This window comes from Channa argus, chromosome 11 (genome assembly GCF_033026475.1).
Source record: "Channa argus isolate prfri chromosome 11, Channa argus male v1.0, whole genome shotgun sequence".
Taxonomy (NCBI): domain Eukaryota; kingdom Metazoa; phylum Chordata; class Actinopteri; order Anabantiformes; family Channidae; genus Channa; species Channa argus.
In genome coordinates this window covers 10,874,545-10,899,926 of record NC_090207.1, presented here as the reverse complement: position 1 = coordinate 10,899,926, position 25,382 = coordinate 10,874,545, and the positions used below count along the sequence as shown (strand labels likewise).

At 39.7% G+C, this 25,382-nt stretch overlaps 1 protein-coding gene across 11 annotated transcripts in view; it reads left to right on the top strand.

The window, feature by feature from the left end:
• Positions 1 to 25,382, top strand: part of aopep (aminopeptidase O (putative)) — a 65,709-nt gene that overhangs the window by 14,696 nt on the left and 25,631 nt on the right. For 7 of the 11 annotated variants that reach the window (XR_010915532.1, XR_010915534.1, XR_010915535.1 and 4 more), the window contains 8 exons: positions 5,977 to 6,181; positions 6,734 to 6,840; positions 11,965 to 12,067; positions 12,294 to 12,401; positions 12,921 to 12,964; positions 15,493 to 15,553; positions 19,653 to 19,715; positions 20,981 to 21,067. Coding sequence is in view for 5 of the 11 variants with exons in the window: in XM_067520870.1 (XP_067376971.1) it covers positions 5,977 to 6,181; positions 6,734 to 6,840; positions 11,965 to 12,067; positions 12,294 to 12,401; positions 12,921 to 12,964; positions 15,493 to 15,553; positions 19,653 to 19,715; positions 20,981 to 21,067 (778 nt within the window). In the remaining 6 variants the exon portion in view is untranslated. Of the gene's footprint in view, positions 1 to 5,976; positions 6,182 to 6,733; positions 6,841 to 11,964; positions 12,068 to 12,293; positions 12,402 to 12,920; positions 12,965 to 15,492; positions 15,554 to 19,652; positions 19,716 to 20,980; positions 21,068 to 25,382 lie in introns of those variants that run through there. The other 4 variants (XR_010915533.1, XM_067520871.1, XR_010915536.1 and 1 more) reach the window with 3 other exon arrangements.

Sequence of the window (25,382 nt, the reverse complement as noted above, 5' to 3'; positions counted from 1 at the left end):
CATTAGGAAACGCCATCCCTCCGACCTTTGCTTACATAGAACAGAGTAGCAGAGAAGAGACAAAGTTGTGCTTTGTTTGCTGGTTTTTGTGACGCTTCTGTTCCTCTTACCTGTCATTGTGTTTTAAAAGTGTTTGTTTGCACGTTTCTGTTGTCGTATGCAGTCATGTGAGAAATTTCACCAGCGATGCTGTATCATCGTCTGTGTGACACTGGTTAGCAGTTCAACAGTTATCACACAAGGGAGTTAGAACCGCACTTCAGGAAAGAGCAAATGTCGTCACTCTGTGTGATGACGTTTGAAGAGAAGATGCGGTCTCTCGCTCTCTCTCTCATTCTCTCTCTCTCTCTCTCGCTCTCTCTCTTGTATCAAATAATTTTTCATCCACTTTCCAAATTCCCTTTCTTCTATTCATGTTTTGCCATGTTTCTCTCTATTGTTGAATTATATCTCCTTTGCTTTGTTTCCTTCTCTCACTATGTCATTTACACCTACAGTACACTCATCATCATTTTTCCCGTCCCTCTGTCTCGTGGGAATGTTTTACTGGTGCACCAGCTATGAGCTGAGCTGGGGATGTCAATTACAACACTATGATAGGGCCCCTTCTGCATTATGCATGGAAGTGTCCCACTGGGGAAAAAATGGCCTACAGCCAGCAACGATGGATGGATGGAGGGATGAATAATGGATGGAGAGATGGAGAAAACACTATTGCATTATCTGTGTCTCACCAAATTGAAGACTTGCCCTCACTCACACCTCAGAAGCTCAAGGCCAAGTCACTGTGGGTGACTCAGAGTCGTAAGGTTGTCGCGTGAGAAAGCACCGGACAGCTTTAATCAGTATTTCATTTTGCGTGTTAAGACCCAGTGCGATACAAAAGTCAGAAAGGTCACCTAAGGTCTTTTGTCTGTTTTTTTTATATGCAGACAGCAACTCATCATCTGTTTTGTTTTTCACCTTCTGGATATAAATTCATAGCACCGTTTGTAAGCCTTTACAAGTAAAACTGTAGTGCAGTTCCCCACAGTGCTGGTGAGTGTTTTTCTTTGAGTCTTAAGACATACTTCAAGGCAATCAAGAACAAGAAATATAATTAACAGCAGAGACTAAAATTTATGTTTTGCATCAGATTAAATGTCAGAGATTGCAATTTAATTTCCTTCATGTATTGTTCAGAAGAACAGGGCTAAGTAGAGATGAGTATAGAGAGCAGAGTTAATCTTTATTACACCAAGGGTAATTTGTTGCACAGCGAGTAGTCAATTAAAAGCCAAACAGCTATTGAAAACGTCAAAAACAGCCACAAGACAAGACCAAGATGTAGTAATTATTATTTTTGTTCTGAAGGTGTCAGTGGCCATATTTGAAACAAACATCTTATAATTAAACTAAAAGTCTTGTCTTTTTTTCCCTCTCTCTCACCTGCAGGAGTTTCATTGATCTTTAATGTATATAAAATGCCAAATATTTTGAAAAAATAATTTGTTATGGATTCTCTCAATCAGACTTATCATCTGGGGAAAAGCCAGTAGCACAAGTAAAAGGGGAGCTATTGAATGTGGGCGGCAGTTTTGTACTTCACTGTGATTTGGTGTGATATATATCCCCACTTCCAAAAAAGTTGGGAAGATGTGTAAAACATAAATAAAACCATATTTTATTCACAATAGAACATAAACAACATATGAGATTTTGAAACTGAGACATTTTACCACATCATGGAAAATATTAGAACTGCATCTAAAAATTTCAGAAAAAATGTTCCTCAATGTAAAATTGTAAAGACTTTGAAGTACAGTATACAGGGTTTTACAGTATCTACAGTATATAATATCATCAAAAGATTCAGAGAATTAGGAGGAATTTCTGTGCGCAAAGGACAAGGCCAAAGGTCAAAACTTGATGCACGCGATCTTAGAGCCCTCAGGTGGCACTACATTAAAAGCAGGCACAATTCTCTACTGGACATCACTGCATGGGCTCAGGAACATTTCCAGAACTGTGAATACAGTTCACTGTGCAATTCATAAATGTAAATTAAAGCTGTATCATATCGAAGCCATATGTGAACACAATCCAGAAACCCAACCATGTTCTCTGGCCCAAAGCTCATTTAAAATGGTCTGAGGCAAAATTCTTTTAGGAAACCATGGACGTCCAGCTTGTTAACAGCAGACAGTTCAAAAGCCTGCATCTCTGATGATGTGGGGGCGCATTAGTGCCTATGGCGTGGGCATCTTACACATCTGAAGGGGAACCATCAATGCTGAAAAGTACATAGAGGTTTTAGAGCAACATATGCTCCCATCCAAACGTCTCTTTCAGGAAAGGCCTTACATATTTCAGCAAGACAATGCTAAACCACATACTGCATCCATCACCACAGCATGGCTTCACAGGAGAACAGTTTGGGAGCTGAACTGGCCTGCCTGCAGTCCAGACCTTTCACCAATAGAAAACATTTGGCTCATCATAAAACAAAAAAAATCAGCAACAAAGCCTGGGACAACATTCCTCCCCTAAAATTCCAGAAACTGGTCTCTTCACTTCCCATACATTTGCAGAGAGTTGTTAAAAGTAGAGTTGCTGCAACACAATGGTAAACGTTACCCTGTTCCAACTTTTTTGACATGTGTTGCTGCCATCAAATTTAGGAGGAGCTGATATTTTGCATGAAATGTTAAAATGTCTCAGATTCAACATTCAGCTGTTTATGTTCTATTGTAAATAAAATATGGGTTAAGGCTTTTCACAACATATAATGTACCTATTATTGCTGAGAGTTGTATTAAGTTGTAATGCTTTTTCAATGATTGATTGGTTGTAATTGCTTAGCACCGCTGCCTCACAGCTAGAAAGTTGCAGGTTCTCATCCCCGACATACCGTGGACTTTCTGTGTGGAGTTTGCATGTTCTCCCCATGCTTGTGTGGGTTTCCTCCAGTTTCTCCCACAGTTCAAAAACACAATGAATGAGTGAATGTGATTGTGAATGGTTGTCTGTCCGTGTATGTGTCTCTGTGTTGGCCATTATATAGACTGGCGACCTGGTGGGATAGGGTCTGGCCCCCCCAGTGACCCTACAGAGTATAAGCAGTTACAGATAATGGATGGATTATAATTGCTGGTGTAGTCTGCTAAATTTGAAAAATAGAGAATTAGGAAGCACAATGTGCAGTAACATTACAAATTAAAATCTCATAGCTTATTTAAAGCAGCACAGTCATTAATCAGGTACAAGGTATACCAGGTCTTAGATCTATAGTGGTGATCTAAAGTTTTGTGTTATGTGTAGTTACTACACTCATGCACATGTCTCCTCATGCATGTATCCCTGACAGGTCCCTCATGTCAACTAATGTCAGTCAGTGTATTACTGAACGTGAAAGATGCTGTTGTTATTCATCCCCACCATGGTGGGATGACACTATTTGTCACTGAAGTGATGGATTCCTCCTCCCTCAGAGGAACATGTGCAAGCTCCGTCTCTGAAAGACTGTCTTTGTATTTCACACTCACTCACTCTCACACACAGACACGCTGCTGGAACTAACAACAAAGGCATGTTTATTCAATTGTTGGTGTGTTAGCTTAAGCTACAAAGAAACTCATATGGCTAATGTTAGCATCTTCTGCTTCAGTAAGAGCCTTTGTTTGTGTAATCAGGAAAAACATGGGATTAGATTTGAAATGCCATCTCATAAATGATGCCCATAAGACCCTATTGTATGATGCTGACATGTTCCTAAATAACAGAAGGTGATGGTCTGCCTTCTAGCTGATAAAACAGTTCTCAGAGAAATAAAGAGCAGTTTTGTTGTTCAGGTATCCGATTATGTTTTCCTTCAAAATAGACTGTCTGGCAGACCCGGCTTAAACTATGTCTTAGCTCACTGTTTTCCTTCATAATTGACTTAGCTTTGGACTATAATTAGGTTATGGCAAGGACAGAATATAACTCCTCTCTCATCTGGTGTTTTAAGATGCTAAGTTTTCCTCAATGAGAGAAGCATGTTTGTAGCAATACTCAACACACAGGGTTATTGTAGCTGTTGGATCAAACTGTCAACCCAACAGGTAAAGTAACTAGAAACTCTTTGATGTAGGATCACTCTTTGTTATATTTAAGGGAATAATTTTCCATGTAGTTATTGTTTTTTTGTTTGTTTGTTTGTTTGTTTTCCCCCCAGCATTAGGGCGATAAGACACAGTTAAAAAATACTTTTGAGTGGGGACCTGTTTCTTGCCATAAATTTTCCTACCGATGTCAGGAGTATATTAGTTGACACATTTAAGATCTAGAGAGTGTGAAACTCTAGACAGTCCACTGTTGTTGTGAGGGCCAGATGAGAGAGAGACCATTCATTCACACCTTTCTGACCCTCTCTCTCATTCTTCTGTTGAAGAATAGACTGCTTCTCATGCACAGTAAGCCCTAAGCCCCTCAGGCCATCCAGAGCCTGTTACATAAGGAAGAAGTAAAGAATCCTCCAGAAAAGTCTTTAGCCTTGACCTTTGTTTTGACAGAGCTTTAGTGGGTCCTGTAAGTGCTGTCTTGGGGTTAAAGGTTGCGTGTAACTACAGTATGTGAAGCTGTGTGTCTGGAGTATGAACGTTCATACAGTTGTTCTATAATCTCAACAATAATAGATGTTGTTTTAAAATACCAAAGCTGTTAGGGGTTCAGTGTCTTGCCCAGGGACACGGCAATATGTGGTCGGGAAGGCCGGGATGCGAACCTCTGACCCTATGGTCAGTAGGCAGCCACTTTACCAACTGAGCCACTGCCAGCCCTCTAAAATATAAACATTAAAAAAAAGTAATATCTAAAGACTAATATCTGAATGAGGTGTATCTGAATGAGGTGTGATGCTGTGCCAAACCCATTTTAGCAGCTCACCATGCTTTGGCAAGAGCTGTGTAGAGGGGGAAAAAACAAACTTTCCAAGCTCTTGGCAAACCCCAAATTTACTGTAATTGAGCGAAAGTAAAAAGTTGAGCAGAAAGATATCTCTTAAAATTCAGATATAAAAAAAGTTAAAATTAGATGTAACTATTACTTCCAATAAAAAGGTACTGTAGAATTTTATTTCCAACTCATCTTTGCTAACAATTTCCTCCTCAGAGGCTTTTGAATTGTTGTTTTATGCTTCTGAGAGAGTGCATAGTGGCAATCAACAGAAGCTAAGACTGGAACATAAATTGCACGTTGTCTATAATGTCCACAATAGCTCAGTAATGGATAGATAACAATTAAAGATAATTTTCAAAATCATATGCCAAGCTAATGTATGTTCTCCATCCTTTTCTTTTTACTTTTCCAAGATCTTAAAAGGGCAGGGATTTGGTTTATTAATGATTTTTAGTGGTTACACATAATCTTCTGCTAATTCTTTTTAAATGTGAATTCACATTTAGAAACAACAAGAAAAAGAATAGGTAAGAGCTATAAAACCAACCTGCTTTCATATATCCACAACAGCTGGGCAAGATCTTTGCAAATTGCTAGCTTTAGGTATTTCATTGTACCCACCGTTGGTTGACAATTTTAGTGCAGGGAACAGGATGTTCTTCCTTTATGTTTGTACAGGGCAGTTAGGTTTGGCAGACCGCTTGATGAGTAAGCGAAGATAAAGGGACAGTTAGTAACTCCCATACTCATTAGTACGCACACAAGGTGATTTGTCTTCCTCATGCTGTGTTCAGGCTAAATGTTGTGTAATCATAGGCATGGAACATTTTCTCAGTAACTCCTTAATCTTTTTACAGGGTGGTATACCTCTATTTATTTTTTGCCTCATTTCATTTTTGTCATATTTTTCAATTTTATTCTCCCGTTTTTTTTAAATACTGTTCCCATTTTTATCTGTCACTCCCTCACTTATTTTTCACCACTATCTCCCCATTCATAATTTATGTCTGGCTTTATCTCTCTTGTTCATCATTTATTTCTCTCATTTGTCTTCCACAGCCCTCATATAATTTTCCTGTCCCAGAGTGTGTTGTGTTCTGGTTCTGAAGAGAAGGGGTCATCTCTGTGTGGGTCTAGAATGTGCCACGAGATTGCCCACTCATGGTTTGGCTTGGTTATCGGAGCCAGAGACTGGACTGAAGAATGGATCAGCGAGGGCTTTGCCACCTACCTGGAGGACATTATCTGGGCCAAAGCACAACAAGTACAGTACAGTTACTTCTTGATATAATAGGTTACTACATTTACTACTCCTATTTAATGAAAGTAAGTCACAGAAGGTAGATATACTCCTTCTAAGGCCTCAGTCAGACAGAGACTGATAGCCATGTAATTAAGGATACCTGCAGAAAAACAGATAAACAACAGGACCAAGTAAAAGAGTGTGGCACTAACATGCATTCTTTTCCTGGAAGTTGATGTGCATGCAGACCTAATCTTCCTTATTGCTTTCGCACATCATCTAGAGTTACACAAATGTTGTTCTTGCATTTTCGCAGTTTTATCTTGGCACATTTAAAATTTAATTTTTGGTCTGAGGAAATCGAAATAATCAGACCTGTTATTGCAACCAAATCAAGAAGACACAGTAATAACAGTCAATGCTTCTTTTATCATATTAGTTTGCATGTTTCATTTTATATATTCTGTTTCTTTCTGACTAAATACGCGCTGTGTAATTTATCCTATAATTTTATTTGCTCATCCTTAACCATTTCCTTTACATCTTCATATTTTTCTATACCTGCCCCCCCAGCTCTCCTTACAAGAGACAGGAGATCAGTCTGACCTGAAGGCACTGCTTAGGTGGAGACGACTCTCTGATGAGTTGCAAAACTCAGAGGAGGAGCTTCAGATTCTCAGGTGTGTCTCTCTCTTGTTAGTCAAACGCATCAGTTTTAATTATCTTGCCATTTTTGATGCTATGGAGAAAAGAGCTCTTTCAGGTGAGCAGGGTTAAAGCAGGCCACAGTAGCTCTTTACATCTTGGTAATAGTACTGGGATAATACTTTAGAAATATCAAGGTAATAAGGGGGAAATATCTAGGTAATTGCAAGTGACATTACCTTGTTGGTGGCAACAACGATGGAGGGTTCTGTTTCTGTAGTAATGTAGCGAGTTTATTAAGTTGATTACAAAAGTAATATAATAATCATTACTCAAGTAAAAAGCATGTATTAGCTTTGCATAAGCAATGATTATCTAGGTAATAGGAGAACAAAACACATGCTTAAGAGTTGCAGTAATTACCTGAAAACACTTTCTGTAAAATAACTATGAAAGAGAGCTGCAAATTGTGCATCTACGTCCTACTTAATTTCATAGTAATATATGTAATGGTGGTAAAGCCCATCTCCATCCCCAGCTACGTAGTACCAGTCCTAAGCCCGATAGAAATTGGGGAAGGTTGCGTCAGGAAGGGCATCTGGCTTAAAAACTGTGCCAAATTAACATGCGGACAAATGATCCTCTGTGGCGACCCTGAACTCACAGGATAAGCCAAAAGGACAAAAAAATTAATTTATATATAATTTATTAAAATACGTTTATATATATGTGAATAATGAAAGAGATTTCCCGGAAAAGGAAAAAGAGAGAATATGTGAATAAGGTACATGTATATTGAACTAATTCCCCATTATAGTATGCCCAGCTTTTAGTAGGATCGTCACGTGCAGACACACACGTGAGCATTAGGAATATGCATTCCAGGGGTACAGGTGTGGCAGGTGTGGCAACAGAGTATATCCAGGTGTACTGTACTGTACTGTCTAAGAACAGTTCTACTCAGAGACTATACACAAACACACAACTTTTCATCTGATCCTGACAATGTGGGGCCCACACCCTGTTTGTTTTATCCATGGTGGAAGCACAGTGTCGTCAGGGGATTATAGGTATCAGCCCCAGCCAGGAGTTAACTCTTTAATGGTAAAAATGCTAACACATGTTAACATTGTGCATTTCATACAGTACTGCAGCCTTCCTGTTGAATTAAAAATAAAGCCTCTTCACTGCAGATGACACTTGTAGAACAGTGCACTATTGACATTCACGCTCGTAAGAGGCTGCACAAAGCTTAACACCAAATCAATGTGTCATTGATTTCATGGCACTTCGGGTTGGCACTATCTTGTAAGTATGTCACTTCACTAATAATGTGTTGTTATCACCCAATTGAAACACTTGAATTAATAACTTGTTATTCACATCTGTTGGGTTTTTCCTAAATAGTACATAGTTGTGTTAGTGAAGCACTTAACAATGAGCAGTAATGATTTTACACATCTGCTACTTTTTAAAAGCTGTCTCCATTGGTTTAAAGGTGCTGAACTGCTTTGAGAATAATGTACTGTAATTCTTCTCACAGTGATGTGCTGATAACATCCCAGATGTGATTCCAGGAGCGGGGCCTTTCTTTAGGGAGTTTGCATGTTCTCCCCGTGTTTGCGTAGTTTTCCTCCGGGTTTACTCTGGGTGCTCCATTTTCCCCTACCTAGTCTAGAAAGACTAACCCTCCATTTGACCATCAATTTTATTGTACACCTTGTATGTATAATGACAAATAGAGCACTTTACCTTTACCAATCTATTATATGTTGTGCAGTATAAATTTCAACAGTTGTTGTGGGCTTAAATATGATTCAATTCTTTACTGTGGCAGAATGTATCTAGAAATACCAACAGCAAGTGATTGAAGGGGTAAAACACACATTTAGGATTTTTTTCTGTCAGCAGTATATCAGGGTGTTCCCGTATGAGACAGACAAATAGTTAGGTAATAGGATCAGGATTAGGTTTCTCTGCACCTGCCTAGGTTAAAACAACAGCATAAGACTAATATCTGAAAAATGTAAACAATAAATGCACTCACACATACTGTAGACACAGACATACAGTGCAGCATGTTTCCAAATGCATGAACTATGTTACAAGGAAACACATTTGCAGATGCAAGCAAAAGCCATTTCTTAATCCTCACCTCTCTTAAAACAATGGGAAGCATGTTGAGGCTTAAAGTAACCCTACTTGTACATTATCTTAATGAAACAATTATAGCTTTTTACTCTGTAATAATAGGTGTGCAATTTTCAAATAACTTTATAATTTATTCCATTAGGATTCCTCTGAAGAACTGTGTGATTTAAGTGCTTTGTTAAAGGGAAAATAAAGCCAGTCTTCAATTAGGTGAAATTCATTAATTTATGTAGTGGTGCACTTTTATGTGCTATTTCAAGGCAATTTCTTTTGTTTACTGTAATCAGTAAAAAGTTGTTCCAATTTATTGTTAGTCATTTTGTACTAAATAAAAATGGTTAAGAAATTCAAATTATTAATTAATAAATAGGAAATGTTTTCCAAATGAATGGTTTTAAAGAGGATATGTGCTATGTTAGTTTTTTGTTTGTTTATATATATATATACACACACACACACACACACACACACACACACACACACACACACACACACACACACGTGTGTGTGTGTGTGTGTGTGTACCTAAACCGATTTTTACCTGTATCTCTTAAAGTATAATTTTAACATGAAGAGCATGGGAAGGTCAGATGCGATCTTATCGTGATGTGGAAACCGGCTATGCCACCTATGGATGTGGGCTAAACTGACTGCATATCTAAATCCATTAGCATTGCAACTATTTGGAAGCAAAATCAATAAACACAAAGCAGTTTTCACAATGGACAGAAAACTGTTGGAGATGATTTGGTGAAGGAAAAGAAGCACAGTGGGATGTGCTCCTCACCAGTTTACAAACACATAAAGGCTAAATGGCAGGTTGTGCTTTCCAAGTTCAGTGGGTCACAATCACCACCCCGTGCTCCAGCAGGGGCCCCAGTGGCCAGTGTTTATCAGTCCATTTCAGATGAGTTATATTTAGGGCAGCCTGGGCCAGACGCCATTCTCCCTGCTGATTTACTGGGCTGCTGGGAGCACTGCTCTACCTTATCCGGTTTCCACAGTCAACCCAGTGTAATTTGTCAGGATATGGCTTGCGGAGCTATAAACCTCTGTGTGTGTTTGTGCTTTTGTGTGTGTGTGTGTTTGACATTAAGTTCTGTCAGTAATAGCTCCTGATTTCCTCTCGCTCTTTCTCTCTCTCTCAATTTCAGACACACCCAGGTGTATGCAGGGGCCACACACACAAACAAACGCACACACCCTCCCTCTCACACATAGCCCACAAGTCAGATAAGAGCACCATTTATTCTGAAATACATTGAGCTATTGTGTGATTCTCCAAGGCAGCGAGCAGCGATTCCTCTTAAAGCTGTAGTAAATCATCTCTGACAAAGAGAGACGGCAAAAGACAGGCATTTACACATCCATACATCCCTGGTCTGGACAGTGGGAAGGGTGGAGTTCCTTTGTGTAACATGGCAGTGATGGATCAACATTTTTCCGCTCAGTGCTGTGCTGCTGGTGTGTCTGACGCATAAAACATTTTCTCCTCTGGAAGTACATGTTCTGTCATTGTTTTTGTCTCTTGCCCCAATCCCTCATGTTCTCTGTACTTTTCTGTCTGACACACATATATTATTTCCCAGGCATACAGTGTCACTGCTTTCTTATCAGCAGTAACAGACCGCCATTAGAATGGACAGAGTGCAAGTTAAAAACTGATTTTAAATAAGGGAAAACATTATGGTCATAATGTGGGAGTGCTAGGCTAAATAATTTTTATTTTTTTGTAACATCTAAGGTTGTGGCAACATTGGCATATTTTCATGTACAGCCACACTACTGTACCATGTTCTGAAATGGATTTTTCCAAACCAAAGCATTGGCATTGTGATTTTTCTCCCACATAATATTTATATGACATGTGCACATGCACACACCCTTATATGCATGATGAAAGTCCTTGTAAGAGTGTCCAGTTGAATTTAGAAATTCCAGGAAGCTGATGACTTCCTCTCTCAGTCTACTGAGCAAACCAAACATTCCTGTCTATCTCCTGTGCTCAATTTCTGCCATAACCCTGCCCCCTCCTCCTTCTCCTCTTATCCTCAACCCTAATCTACTTCATCTCCCACTGTCCCAGCTTCTCTGCTCACCGTGCCTGGACAAAGATTCAAATACATCAAATATTTGACTAACTTGTGGCTCACAGCTGAAGCATACCTCCAGTAAAAGGCATTGAAGTTTTACGTTCTACACAAATGTGTGAATGAGAATTTCTGTTTTTATGTCTTTTTTTGTTGTCTTTGATTGTGTGTGTGTGTGTGTGTGTGTGTGTGAGTGTGTCTGGCGCTGTCATGAAGCAGTCCTGTGGTAGCCAGTGATGAAGGGTGTATTGATTGGTGGCCAGGCGCCTGGCGTATCGACTTGGCAGGAGGGTGATCCTTCAAGGCCTACCTATTGGCACACTGAGTTAATCTGCTCAGCCTAATCAATACCAGCTAACTGAAACTATCATTGCACAGCATCTCCCGTCAGCGCTCTGTTTGTTTGGCTCTTATTGGATGTGTGTGTGTTTGTGTGTTTATGCAGGTAGAAGGGGATGATTTGTGTCTGTGTAACAGGGGAAGCTGAACCTCGAGCATGACTCTTTTTTTGTGGAAGTGTTATATGTTCGCACAATGAGTCATGGGCAGTAAAGACAGAGCATGGCACTGTGAGCTCGTATAAACACTACAGCATGCTATTATAAATCTGCAGCTTGATTTCCAGCCTGCCTTAGGCAAAGTACAACAACTTTGCGATGTGTTCGTCATTGAGAGGACTGGCTGAGTGGCTGGATTTAGTGTTGCTGACAGTGTAGTCTTGCTCTTTAGAAATTGTGGTTATCCTGCAAAACTGTAAGAGTGGGATAAAATAAAGAAATAATCTGCCCACTCTGTTTTTGCCTTTCTGTCTCTACCTACCTGTATAATTTTTTTGTGCACCTCCCTGTTCACCACGTCCATCTCCTTATCTGACTAATCCCTCCATTTGTATTTTCTTTTTCTTTCTTTTTTCTGCAGGCCAAACATGGAGAACACTGGTCTGGTCAGTGAGTTTGGCTCCTCCATAGTTAAACATGCCCTCAACCCTGACAAAACCTTTATGCAAGTGCACTACCTCAAGGTAATATTCCTAATGCTATGAAGTGACATGGAATAGTAAAAATGGATTGTGGAAGTAGGGAGACGGAAGGAAACAAGGAGACAAAAGGATTCTCTAACTTTCTTTTAGTCTGATTACTCTTGTGACTGAAACAGCACTTGTAATAACTGCATCTGTTACTGCTAAGTTTTCCTACATTGCCTTTGAGGATCAATAATTGTCCTTATTTGACTTGTCCTTTGTCCAGGGCTACTTCCTCCTCAGGTTCTTGGCCAGCCAAGTAGGAGAGCAACAATTCATCGACTTCTTTAGATTATTTGTGAAGAAATACCACGGGCAACTCATTCTGTCTCAGGTGAGGTGGTAATATAGGAAGCTCATTTTTACTTGATTAACTTAACAGAGAATCTCAGTGTTGATTCACGGCATCTTCAGAGGCCGTTAATAAAATCTGAGCGCAGATTTGAACAGCTTTAATACGATCGGTCTCTCAGGCACAGTGTTAAATTAATTGGAGGCTGATGTAGGCTTGATTGCCAGAGTGTTAAAATAGTTGAAAATGCTCCAGCAACATATCAACTTGACGTCCGTACATCAGCACAGCCACATATGTTTATTCTGCTGAGGCCATAAAGCTGAGCGATCACACCTGCAAGTCTGTGTCTGATGTGTGATGAGTTCCACCTGGCTCCTGTTTCTTCAGTGGCAGGTTGAGTCTTTCCCACTAAAATAATGGATGTAACATAAACATGTTTGACCTTGTACGCCTGACTTAAGATCAGGTATGCCTTTCTCTTTTTTTTTTTCTTCTTCCCACTCCTCCCTAAGTGCGTCCATTTCTGTCAGTTTTTTCTTCTTTGTTCATTTTGGACAGGATTTCCTGCGAATGCTGCTGATTACGTTTCCTGACATGGAGAGGTATGTAAGTGGCTATGAAAAACGCTTACTGTGTAATTCATGAATAATGAAAAAAATGCCATGACGCATTAAAACCACTCTGGTTTGGGCTCAAGTACTGGTATCCTGGTTTACAGCAGAGGACAAATCAAAGATGTTACTGTAACATAGCCTGAAAACGTTTCATTTCTGAAGCCATGTGTTTTGTTAGTAGATTTAACGGCAAATTCATGCATACGTGTTCACTTGGCCTGTGAGTTGTGACTAACTTGGCCTTGTGGAAACATGGCCAGGAAAAGCTCCCAACACCAATTAAGAGAGCAGTCTCATCCACTCTCATATTAACTGAAGTGTAAAAGGATAGCTGCTCCTCCTGCTCTCCTCCTCTCTAATTTTCTCTCTTCTTCTCTGCACTTGCTTAATCATTCTGTTCTCTATTTCTTCTGATTGCCTCATTAACCTCTTCTTCTGCCCGTGTCTCTGTCCTTCTTTTTCTCCCTGTCTGACTTTCACTTTGTTTCTCCCACCCTCAACCTTTCTTTTCTTTCTCCTCTCTTTGCCAGCGCCCTTTTGTCTCCTCTGTATGCTGTATTTTTTGGTTTTTTTCTGTCATGTGGAGTGTGTGGCTGAGCTACCAGAGATTGATTGAATTAAACAGAGAGAGTTGAGGACAGTCAATATTTGGATCTGGTGTCTCTTTCAGTAAACAGCCCACTATAAGAGCAAGGTTAGGGACTAGAAATAGACACGTTATTCTGGCTGCACTCTGCCGATTCCTAAGACTAGATGATCCAGACTTAAAGGAGATCAGAATATACATTAACACACGCTTTAAAATTCAATGCATACATTGATTTATTTTAATAAGAAGCCACTATTTCCAAGGAAATTGTTGATGAATAGCCAGTAAAATTAAATCATTTTTCCAATCAAACATAATTAACTGGTAGGTACATGTCTCATCTGCTCTCGTGAGACGTAAAGCTTATTTCTACCTAGTCCTATTATTAGACAGCATTTGACATGTCATGTTGTGTATTAACAGCGTTAATCTTTTCTTTGCCACACAATAGAACCATACTTGCCTAATCCAATGTAATCCTACTTTATGGTGCCCCGCTGTTTGTGTAGCAGATGTTTAGTCTTTTATATACTGTCTGTAGCTCACATTCCAAAAGCTAAAATTTCCATGTGGTAAAGTCACAATGATCTTTTTAATGTAGAGGTTTGGGGTAAATTGAGAGTATAGAAAGAATAAAGAGATTATAAAGAGATTTGATGAGTTTCAATGTAGTGCAGGCCCACTTTCCATCTGCCAAGGTTGTCAGCAATGTACAATAGGTTCACTAGTTTGTGGAAGTAGGAAGCACAGACTTGTCCTTGCTACAGAATGCCAGTCTCTCTAAACCATTTTTAGCCCCAGTTGCAGCAGTCAGTCTGTCCATTTGCCCACTAACATGTTGGTCCAGTACTTTGGTCCAAATATCTCAACAACTTTTGGCTGGATTTCCTATAAATTGACACACGGACATTCAAAGATTATTTCTCAGCGTGTTAGCACTCCAACATTATCCTTTAGCTCAAGACATTGAGAGGTAGACAGAAAAATATACTGTAAAAGATTAACTTTTTGGACTTCTCATTATCATGAAAAATGGTAGAAAAGCACAGGTAACACTACTCTAAAACCATGTTTTAATTTATAAAAACCAGAAATATTTTATCAAAAAAAACCTTAAGTGAATTGATGAAGTGAAGGTTCTTGTTGTAGGTTATGTATATGTGTGTTCGTGTGTCGACAATATGTTTGATTGAATTATTATTTTGTTCATGAGACAGCACCTAACATACCACTTTAATCGAATCCCCTAATCTACACATTTGATTGTGCCAAATATAAATAACTGAAATCAGTAACATTTCTAACTCAAGTTAGAAAAGTTTAACTGAGAGAAAATGGGAATACAAACATGTAAATGAGCAGTTTTCATTACAGTATAACTTCTTTCATAGGCTGAGCACCACAGATAAATACACAGCAATTGCTTCAGAGTAGTCATGTGTGGAATTTTCCTTTTACAGTAAAGACAAGCAGCCAAAATTGATGATTCATTACAATTGATTCTTGGGGTCGAGGTTAGAGGTTAAGGGCAGACTTTGTATACACCCACAGCAGACTGCTAGTTAACTGTTTGCATTCACATTTGTCTTTATAATCCAGATCTGTCACTGTGTGTGTTCTGTACATGCTGCATGTACAAACCCAACACATCAGCCCATGTTGCACCACACACAAAACATGCATACACACACGTGCTTACTGTATATACTTACATATGATTCCCACTCATTGTCTGTACATGCCTGTTTGCTTGTCCTTGTATAAGAAAGTGGGTGTGCTTCTTTTTGTTTAAGGTGCCTAAACCTCTAGTCTGCCATGAATCTAACAGTGTTTTCCCATAGCCATGTTTTCATAGGGTGTCTTGGGCAACAACAGTCATTGCTGTAATAATAGGAATAATACTAATACTTGTGCCATTGTGTTCCAGAAAAGGCCTCACCCTCAGTGCTATTTATGCTGACTGGCTTGATCGACCGGGAATTCCAAAGGTATGAGGAGACCTTTTTTAAAAATCATTATTCTTTCTAGTTTTCTTTTTAAAATGTATCAAAATCTAGAATTTTACAGTCTTGCTATACACTACTTAATTCAAATTAGACTGAAAGGAAATGGTTATGTATAAAATAAATTACTGTTTGCACACTACTCAATTGTTCACAGTAGTACAACAGTTCAGTGCTATTCATGCTGATAGTTCCATTAGTTTATGCCTCGCAGTTGCAGTACATGTCTGAACTTTGCTTAGTGTTCACAGGCATGTCAGTACTCATGTTCTTACTCCGATTTGTTTTATTATTATATGAGTTAATAGAACCCAGGTGTTGTTTCAAAGTATTGATGCTTAAAGTATTATCACTTGTGATTTTGTTCATACCTGACACATTCTTAGGCTGATAATTTCACAGTCTTTGTCTAGTCACTGAACTTGCTTCTGTTTATGGATGAGACTGATTGTTTCCCATCTTATTTGGATTGTGCCAGTGGAATTTTTCACTTTAAGATAGCCAGACCACTCCCATATAACATAGCTGACATTGTATTACCCTTTTGTCAGTCTTTAAAGGGCAACATGACTTCAACTTTACTGTAATTTACTTATGTACTTTTTTCTAACATTTTCAGTGTTGACTTAAAATTAACTGAAAACTATATCAACTGAGAATTAGCCTGAATAAAGCCTGATTAGCTGGGGTTTAAAGCCACAGGGTAAGAATCATACTGCCAACAGATACCTGAAGGATATCATCCTTAGTATTTAATTAATCTGCATGTATTGGAGATTGACTACCATATAGTTTTGAAGTGTTAACGTGGTAGCAGATCTTAAAGCAGTGTGTGCACTGAGCATTTGTTTAAAATGACAAGAGCAGCCTTGTATTTGTCTCAGCATTGAACAGCTATGTATAGTAGTGCAATGATTTTCTCATAATGGAAATTATGACTCATATTAGACCTAAATAGCTGTCAGTAAATACTAAATACTACAGCTTAAATGACGTGAGACTATTGCCAGTGGGCATTTTTACTCTGCTAGATGGTAATGGCTTCCTCTGTAACAGTATGAAAACTCAAGTTCACACAATTGTTATATATCTGTTTAATATGTTTTTTACAGTTTTTGGACTTAAATTTTCAAAAAATGTTATAACATCTTGATTAAAAACATGAAGCTGTAATTAAGATAGAATGTTTTTTTTTATTATTATTTAATGTTTTTTGGTAGAAATATGTATATTTAGTCAATTGCCAGACGCTTTTTAAAAAAGTGAGGCGCACACTGGAGCATTTTGGGCTTAGTGTCCTGTTTATGGACACATGTCTCCTATGAGCAAGATTTATTGAACTCCACTGCTGTAGTGCATAGAAATATGGTTGTAAAGTGTTTTGAGTGACATTCACACTTCAACCAATCAGGACTAAAATGATTTCTGCTTAATTAGTAAGTTTTGGAGTGTTCTTGTTTATCGTAAATTTAAAAAAATGCTGGGCAGAATGTGTAGCACAGCCCTGAGAGCGAGAGCTTTGCAGAGCAGAGTGGGCTGATTTTTAAGTCCCAAGATACTGCCAGCTAAAGTTTTGTGTATACTTTAGTGCACATGTAAGTATCCATATTGTAGTTCTAGAGAGAGCTAATTGTGCATTTTATTTTATCACTAGTTGTTTAATCTTTGTTGCTTGTGTTAGCAGAAGGCTACTGGATTTTGACAATGTGAGCAATGTTGATCTGTCTCAACCCACATGACACACAGACACACAGGAAGACCCATGGTCACAGATTCTAGGATTGCACGGCTACACACACACACACACTCACATTCTCTGTCTCTCTCTCTCACTTTCTCACTCGCACAATCAATCCACTTTAACAGCTTCTTCAATTCTCCCATCTCCATGGTAACTGATCTTAATTACCACTCTGTGTGTGTGTGTGTGTGTAATTTTGTGTGTCTGTTCTTGTGTTTCTGTCTGGGAACCTTCACCTTGTAGATTATCTGATGATGTAACTGGAGCCTTTCAGGGGCCTCTGAGGGTGGGAAGGACAGCGTGCAGGGACTGCTGTTTTCTCACACCTGACTGGGTGCCTGCTAGAGTGTTCTTGCAGAGGCTTTTTTCTGTTTGATGTGCCGCTCACCACCTAATAAGATCAGCGAGTTCGATTGAAGCCATTTACAAATTCAAGTGCTTGTGTATTATGAACACTGGGTACAAACATATTTTTAAAATCTCTCTCTCCTCTCTGCCTCCCATCTATCATTTGACAATGTGCTTGAATTGGAGAAAGGCAGGAAATTGTTTGGCCTAAGAATAAACAATGTCTTTCACCAATCCTGGAGTTAGAGATGGGGAATGGGAAGGCCCAGGTGGCCTATTTTGGACCTCACAGTTCAGATGACTAAGCACTCCCTTTAGGATGATGAATCTAGGCTGAGATATTTATTTAAATAAAGACCCTGAATTCACCAGAGCTTTCAGTCCTGATACCTTCTCCTAGCTTCTACAGCTTGTATTAATATTTTATGTTTGTCTGTTTCTGCCTGGGATATCAATAAATGCCATTTGGCCGTCTAAATAGACCAATGTAGTAGTTATTTAAACTTTCGTTTACTGTTCTACCCAGCAGAAATTAGATTTGGATTCATCTCAATATAGTAAGCCTGAACAGCTTCAAAAAGTTAAATTGGCTGATGTAACAAGGAAAAAAAGCCAATTTACTAGAACTCAAACTTTCTCTTTTAAAAAAATTAGGGCTTTTAATATAGCTGTAATAGTTGTGGAATGATTGAATTCTGCAAAATCCTGATAATTGCCACCAAATTCTTGTCTTCATTCTCAAAATTTTAGTTTCTTTTTCTTTTCTTTTGTTACTTTTTCGTTTTTCATTTTGGTTATGCTACGAATCCCTGATATTGTTTCTGGGTAAAACCACTTAGAGATGGCAATTCAAAGATCACAGTTTACTACTTTTATACCGAATGAGGGATGCGATGGGGTTCCTTCTCATGTGAGTTTATAAGTGAAAAGTGTAACTTGTGAACAGCAACAATTTATTGCAACCTTATATTGTTTCACTAGAGAGACACTACACAGACAGGGGCGCGGGGCGCAGGGAGAGTTTAAGGTAGACAAAAGCCTTGCTATTCAGGGAATGGTAGCAGGGATCTAGGCTGCAAAAGAGCTATGTGTGGTATCCTGTTACACAATGCCAATTTACTGCTTCAACACTCACTATATTCTATACAGCCCACTCTTAACACCTCCCTCTCTCAGTACCTCTCTGTGTCGGTCTCTCTCTCCTTGTCTTTAGCGTCTACACATACCTTCATGCTATTTTTGCTGGAGTACTTTTGTATAACACACAGAGAAACTACTCAGGCATGCAGTTATAGTATTGAACTTTGTGTGTGGCTATGGTAACGCTAATAGCTCAAACGCTGTGTGCGCGTGGGAAACTGGAGTGTGCATCATGGACTGTATGAATTTGATGTGGCATTGCTGCATCTCACTTGTTTGTGTGTTTGTGGGAGTGGTGTGACATTACAAACACTATGCTCCTGAGTGCTGCCTCCTTATTTTTTCCACCATACACACACAAACACACACGCAGCTCTTGCATCACACATCGTTGTGATGTGTAAATTCACATCAGTCGAGCAGTGGCTCTACTGAAAGCTTTAATAAGGTTAGAGAGTAAGTGCTTTGTGTTTGTGCCCATTAGCTGCTCTCTGTGTGTAGGTGTGTGTGTGTAATGGTGGAGGAGTGGATATGTAGAAGACAGTGATGACTGTCCGTTCTGTGGTTGTTTTGTAATCCAGGTGATTTATTTTTTTTTGCCTCCTTCTCTTTCTCTTTTTTTTCCCTCCTCCACTCTTTCTCCTTTCTCTCATCCTCTGGAGTCAAGTCGCGAGTTTCCGTCAGAGGAACAAGTGATCACACTCCCACCTCCTCCCTCTCCTCCCACATCTTCTCTCTCCCTCCCCTTCCTGCTTTGCTCTGGCTCGCTCTCTCACTCTGCCTCTGCAAAGCATTCCACTCTGTCCCGATCCCTTGCCCGCGGCTCACTGCTTTCTCTTCTTCTCTGTCGTTCAGTGGCTGTATGAAAGGAGCGCCGTGTGGTCACAGGCGAGGCTGGTGGAAGAAGTCAAAACAGAGGTAAGCACTCTCTCTCCTCCCCTCTTTCCCTCTCTCTTTTTCTCATCTTAAGGGAGTGGCAGACAGACTCAGGGGCAGCTCGCAGATTTGAAATATTGCACCTTAGAGTGCTTGATATGACTGTCATCTGATTCCCATCACTCTCTTTTTCTTCACTCAGTTAGATTGCCACCATTTCTTTTCACTGCCTCCTTCACTGTTTTTCTTTCCCTAGGTCTCATTGATATGCTTTGTTTCACAATGTTTGATACCATCTCATATCTCTACCTCTCATGCACTCTATCTACCTCTCTTTTGCTGGTTTGCTCCCTGTTTCAGTCTCTCCCTCCGTCTGTCTCTGAGCGAAGTGCAGCACATAGCGCTGTACATCTGTTGCGTGTCATTCAGTGCTACCTATCAGATTTCCCATAAAGGTTCCATGTTGTCTCTTATTGTTTTGCTTATATTCTCCCATTCATCTGTCGCTTAAAATGAATCCACAGAATGAACAGAATATATGTTCTTATGATTTATATCATATATTATATCTTATGATTTATATAAAAAATTAAGAAGAAGAATTGACTTATCCACTGTATATGCCATTCGAGTGTTTGGAAAGCTTACCTTTAATATTTAAACTGAAACACCAAAGTGTATATATTCTGAGGTTTAAATGAAGCAGAGATGAGGAGTCACCGTGGGCAGAGAGACTTTGGCCTTGATAGCAACTGGCTGGTTAATGGAGATCTATGGCGTAGGGAGTTGCTGCGCTCCAGGCTCTGTCAGAGCAACATACTTTCACTATTACTCTTTTGTCTCAACCGGCCATTTGTGTTGGTTATATATGGAGCACGAGTGAGCGCTGAAAGGTTGGAATTAATTTGAGTGTTTAGGAGAAAGGGAGCTACAATGTAGACTGGTGTATGTTTCTGTGTGTGGTAGTGGCTCACTGAAAGTGCGTATGTTTGTTCTCTGTGTTATTCTGCTGGAGAGATGAAAAGTGCACTTTAAGTGTGTTTATTCTTACTTTCCGCTATTGGACATGACGGCTCATTGTTTTTTCACTTGCCCTTTCTTTCTCTTTTCTCTCTCTGTCAATGTTTCACCTCTACAATTACTTCCATACTGTCTCCCCTTTCTCTCTTTCTCTTTCACACCACCTCATCCCTCTTATTGAAATCCTACTACTTTTTTTTCTCCCTCCCTCTCTCTACCTCTACTCTCTTCTTTTTCCCGCCTTCCCTTCTTAACCACTCTCTCTCCCCCAATCGTGCCTCCTGCAGGTTGTAAAATGGATTCTTCTCAGTCAGAGTCATCAGGGGAAGAGCAGAAAGCGGAAGAGAATGGAGCCCAAGGTGAACTACAAAGAGGTAGGAGACACTATACCGTTATCTATCTCACCTCTGTTTCAGTACTGCGCCTTGAAAGTGTCCCATTCTCCTTTGGAAACCTCTATCTTCCTGTCTTTTGGTTATTTGCTCTCGTGAGGCAGGTGAAATTCTTGAGCTGTACAGTGTTTTCCTTTGTCTGGCGACAAAATTATCCCCAGTTCTGTTTATGTGTTTTGTCTGTAAGGACAGACTACACTGTACTTGTCCAACTCTGTGTTTACCTTGGGTCTGCCACCCACACACATATTTAACCTTTTAAGAACTTGTGTACATCACATCTTCGCACATGCAAGTGTGTGGCAGATGGGGGGGAGGGGGTTGGTCACCATTTATTCTTGACATTTGACATTCAGGGTCCAAGTCTGGCCTTGAACCTTTGTTGCAACTCTCCTTGTGTTCCTATACTTCCAGTCAGTTTACACAGCTTTCTACCAAATAAAATGTAATGAAAAATGACAAAAACAATCCACTAAAGACTCTTTTGCATGTGTGCACCATGTTTTGTTAATTAAGGCTCTCTGGGTATGGCTAATCCCTTCCACCCACTAATTGACACACAAACACACTTGCATGCATGCTTGCATCATTAATGAACGCACACTGATCTATAAGCCATAGAGGGCCAGGCATCATTAGCAATAGTAGAGCAGCTTTTATATATCACTAGGAATGTGCTTGGATATTGTAGACTGTAGTAAACATTTGCAAGGCCTCTCATGTTTTTGTGTGGTAGATTTTATTGAGTGAATAAGTGTTTCCTTTCGACGGCGGTTGTGTCTTTCAACAATTGTAAAATAAGCTTTACTCATAAGCAAAGGCGTACATCTTTAAGCTGTACCTGAAATCTACAGCATGTTTCCTTAAATCTTATGTTGGAATCTGATTTGTGTGGATTTGCTGTATTGCAATTTGGCACACACGGTGAATGAAATACCTGTAGAGTTCCTAGCCAGTGCAGCCCCCCTCAACCACCTGATACCTACCGTCTGGCATATTTACAACGTACACACATACACACAAATACACTTACTTCTAAGGGGCAGCAAAAGGGCCTCTTCCTGTTGGGGGAAGAGAGTGCTGAAATCCACCTCATGAAAGAATAGCCAATTACAGTCCACTTGGCCATACACAATAGTTAGAAAGAGGAGGGAGGTACCAGTGAACGCACGGATGGAGCGAGGGAGCATGGGGATGTTGGGGTGGGGGTGTGGGAGGTCTGCGTTTGAAGTTACACCATAAAAGCCATCCTGAAAGGAAACATGAAGTGACCCCTCCCCCCTTTCTATCCAGCCCTCTCCCCTCTCTCCCCTGCGGCCCGGCCCTCTCCTCTCTCCTGTGCGTCTCCCTCCCCCCCTTTGTTTCTGTGTACAGAGAGTGCCTCATAGATGGACCAGGTGTATTTTATATTACTCCTTCATGTACTTCAAACACCAAACAGCCCAGTTTCTACTCAACCCCTCCTCTCTTCATCTACTTCTCTTCTCTTCTCTTCTCTTCTCTTCTCTCCTGTCCTGTTGCAATGCTATAAATCACTCAGCAGACCTGATCGGCATAAGAGTAGAGAAAAATGGGGGGGGGGGGGGGGGGGGAATGTGGTTACAACACAGAAGACAGTGAGGTAGAGAAGCAAGAAAAAGTTGGGATGAATCAGAACTAGAGCAGAGAACAGCAGGAGTGAAATTTGCATTTTAAAAAAATTTGATGCCAGCACTAAGCATTCTGTGTTCCCCCTAGTTATCTTGTAGAGCATTTCAGTTAAAATGGAAACACATATTTAAGCCACAAAATGATGAACTTGTGTGGACATAAACAAAGGCAATGGAAATTGTCGATCAGGAAACAGAAGAAACAGATGATGGAATGAATGTGTGGAAAGAGGAAGAAGAGGAAAAGGTATAAAATAAGAGCAAAAAGGAAAACAGAAATGAGTGAGAGGATTTTAGGAGCTGGGGTTGGAAAGCAAGAATGAAATGAGTGCTGGCCTCGACAAAATCAAGAACTGAGTGGATTATTGAAGAAATGGAGATGAGAAGAAGTGCATGGGATATGAAATATTACAGGGCTGGTCAGATGATGTAAGAGCAGTCAGAAAGAGATGGTAAGCGAGAGAAAATTTTAGAGAAGAATTAGGCTCAGGTGGGGCTACATTTAGTATTACCTGTTTAAGGAATATATGCACAGAATGGTAAGAACAGACACCTTCACCTTGTCTTGGTTCTTGTGCAGCGTTATTGAATTACAAGTATTTTAGTGTGCACGTCCAACTTTATTTTAATACATGTGCTACTGACGTGTGCACTTGTGTAGGGTGCGTGAGGGTCTGTTGAGGGATATTAGTCACGCCTGTGTGGTAATGGGCCTCATTTTGCTCTCATTTTCGTCTGCGGTCTGCGTAATGAGAGGTTTTGTCTGCCCCTGCCGATCAAGACAGGAAACCCTGTAGGGGAAAAGCGACGTGATTAGTAGGAGACCTTGGTAAACTTTTCTAGCTACAAAAATGTTCTTCTGCTCTCTAAATGTCCAATTTCAAGTTGTAAAAGTACACATCTTTTTAACCATCCTAGTGCCTTCAGTGCAGATGTGGACTGGTTCTGTATATAGAAAGTGTTTGCATAGCTCTTCCTCTGAATAAACAAATCCGGGAAGTGGTGTAATCACAAATTCTTGTCGTTCCAGCCAAAATTGTTCTATTTTTAAACTCTTTTTAACTCTGCACACCTTTCTGAAGGATTCTCAATTTTTGTGTCTACCAAATTAATTTCATTGGTATGTTGATCATTTTCAGCCTTGTCTAACAATTTTAGCATTTATAGTTGGAGTGTTACAGGCTACAACACATGATTACACAGTGATATTGTATATCAGAACACGGACATCTTCTGCGTGCCTCTATAACTTCACAGATGCAGCAAATTAGGTGGATGATGAGTCAGCCTCCATCTCAGTGTCACTCTATCGACTCATTTGCACGCACATGGTAATCCTGGGTGAAAATATGTACCATCAGCTGTGTGTTTGTGGCTGAAGAAATGTCAACAACAATAAGTTCAGTGGAGCAACCCAGCTGGAAACTTCAAACAACAAAGTGTCATCTGTTCAAACAGACAGGGTTCAGTTTACTTCGCATATGTTACACCCAGAGGCAACCCATTCAATGTGTAGTTAATGATCATAATTTTGGCTTTGTAGACGAAGGTTGGTCAATTTGGAGATTTAAACATACGAGTTCTGATTTCAATTTGTGTGAGCGGTGTTTTGTTCCAACGCTCCACAAGAGATACAGTACTAAATGGATCTTGGACTATCTTGTTTTGTCAATTTCTGCTGCTAAATATAAGTATTTGCTCTCAAGATCTTTTCAAGCAACAGGTATCAGAATCTCCAGTTAACACTGCGTTCAGTGTGGCTGTTCTTTTTCTGTACATGCCATCTCAAGTCAGCACCGCTAATCTGTGTCAGCATAGGTGTTAATGTTAAGCTGTACTACTGCCATGGTAGAGGCCTCAGAGTTTAAATGACACACATGACTTCACTTAGTTTTTAATTTTCTGTGGATAAATGATTTAATTTCAGTTTACAAAAAACTTTTTATTTTAGTTTTTATATTAGTTTATGATAATAATGCTGATGCTAAGGTGTGATGTTGATGGTTTGACAGGGAAGGATGTGGTAGCTGGAGCCACTCTGGGAGCCTAAAAAGTAGAGAGGGCATGATCGGAAGCCTCTTCACCTCATGGGGTTTGCAGGTGGCATGCATTACTCTGCTAATATGAGGCTTCTTTAAGTAGAGTATGGGAAAGAAAATGAGCAATGTGGAAATAGTTTCAGCCTTTGAGGTTTTTTTTCTTTTTTTTTTTTTTGTCATTGAGTTGATTACTGTAGATGTATGAGAGATAAAAGGGAGACTGAATGTAATCCATGTTTTGCCAGCACAGACTTAAATGTTTTGGGTGGTGGAATATATTGCTGGTCATAATATTTTTGAGCAGCAAATGAGTCTTTTCTGGGGTTTTTTTCCCCTTCACAGACCACATGGTCTGGTCTTTTTGTCTGTTTAAACTTTGACCAGAACCCATGAAATAAAGTATATGTATTTAGTAATGTGTTTTTATAGGATATCTTGTTGTTGTTTTTTTCAATAAGACGTCACTGCTTCTAGGTAAACTCAGCTATGTTTGGCAATGCAATCTCCACCTCTGTGCTGTGTTGACGAGGACTAGTCATCACACATCTGGTTTTTCTTCATCTGTTTTCCTATCTCAAGTGCACGTCTCCTGCCATCTCCTCCTCCTTC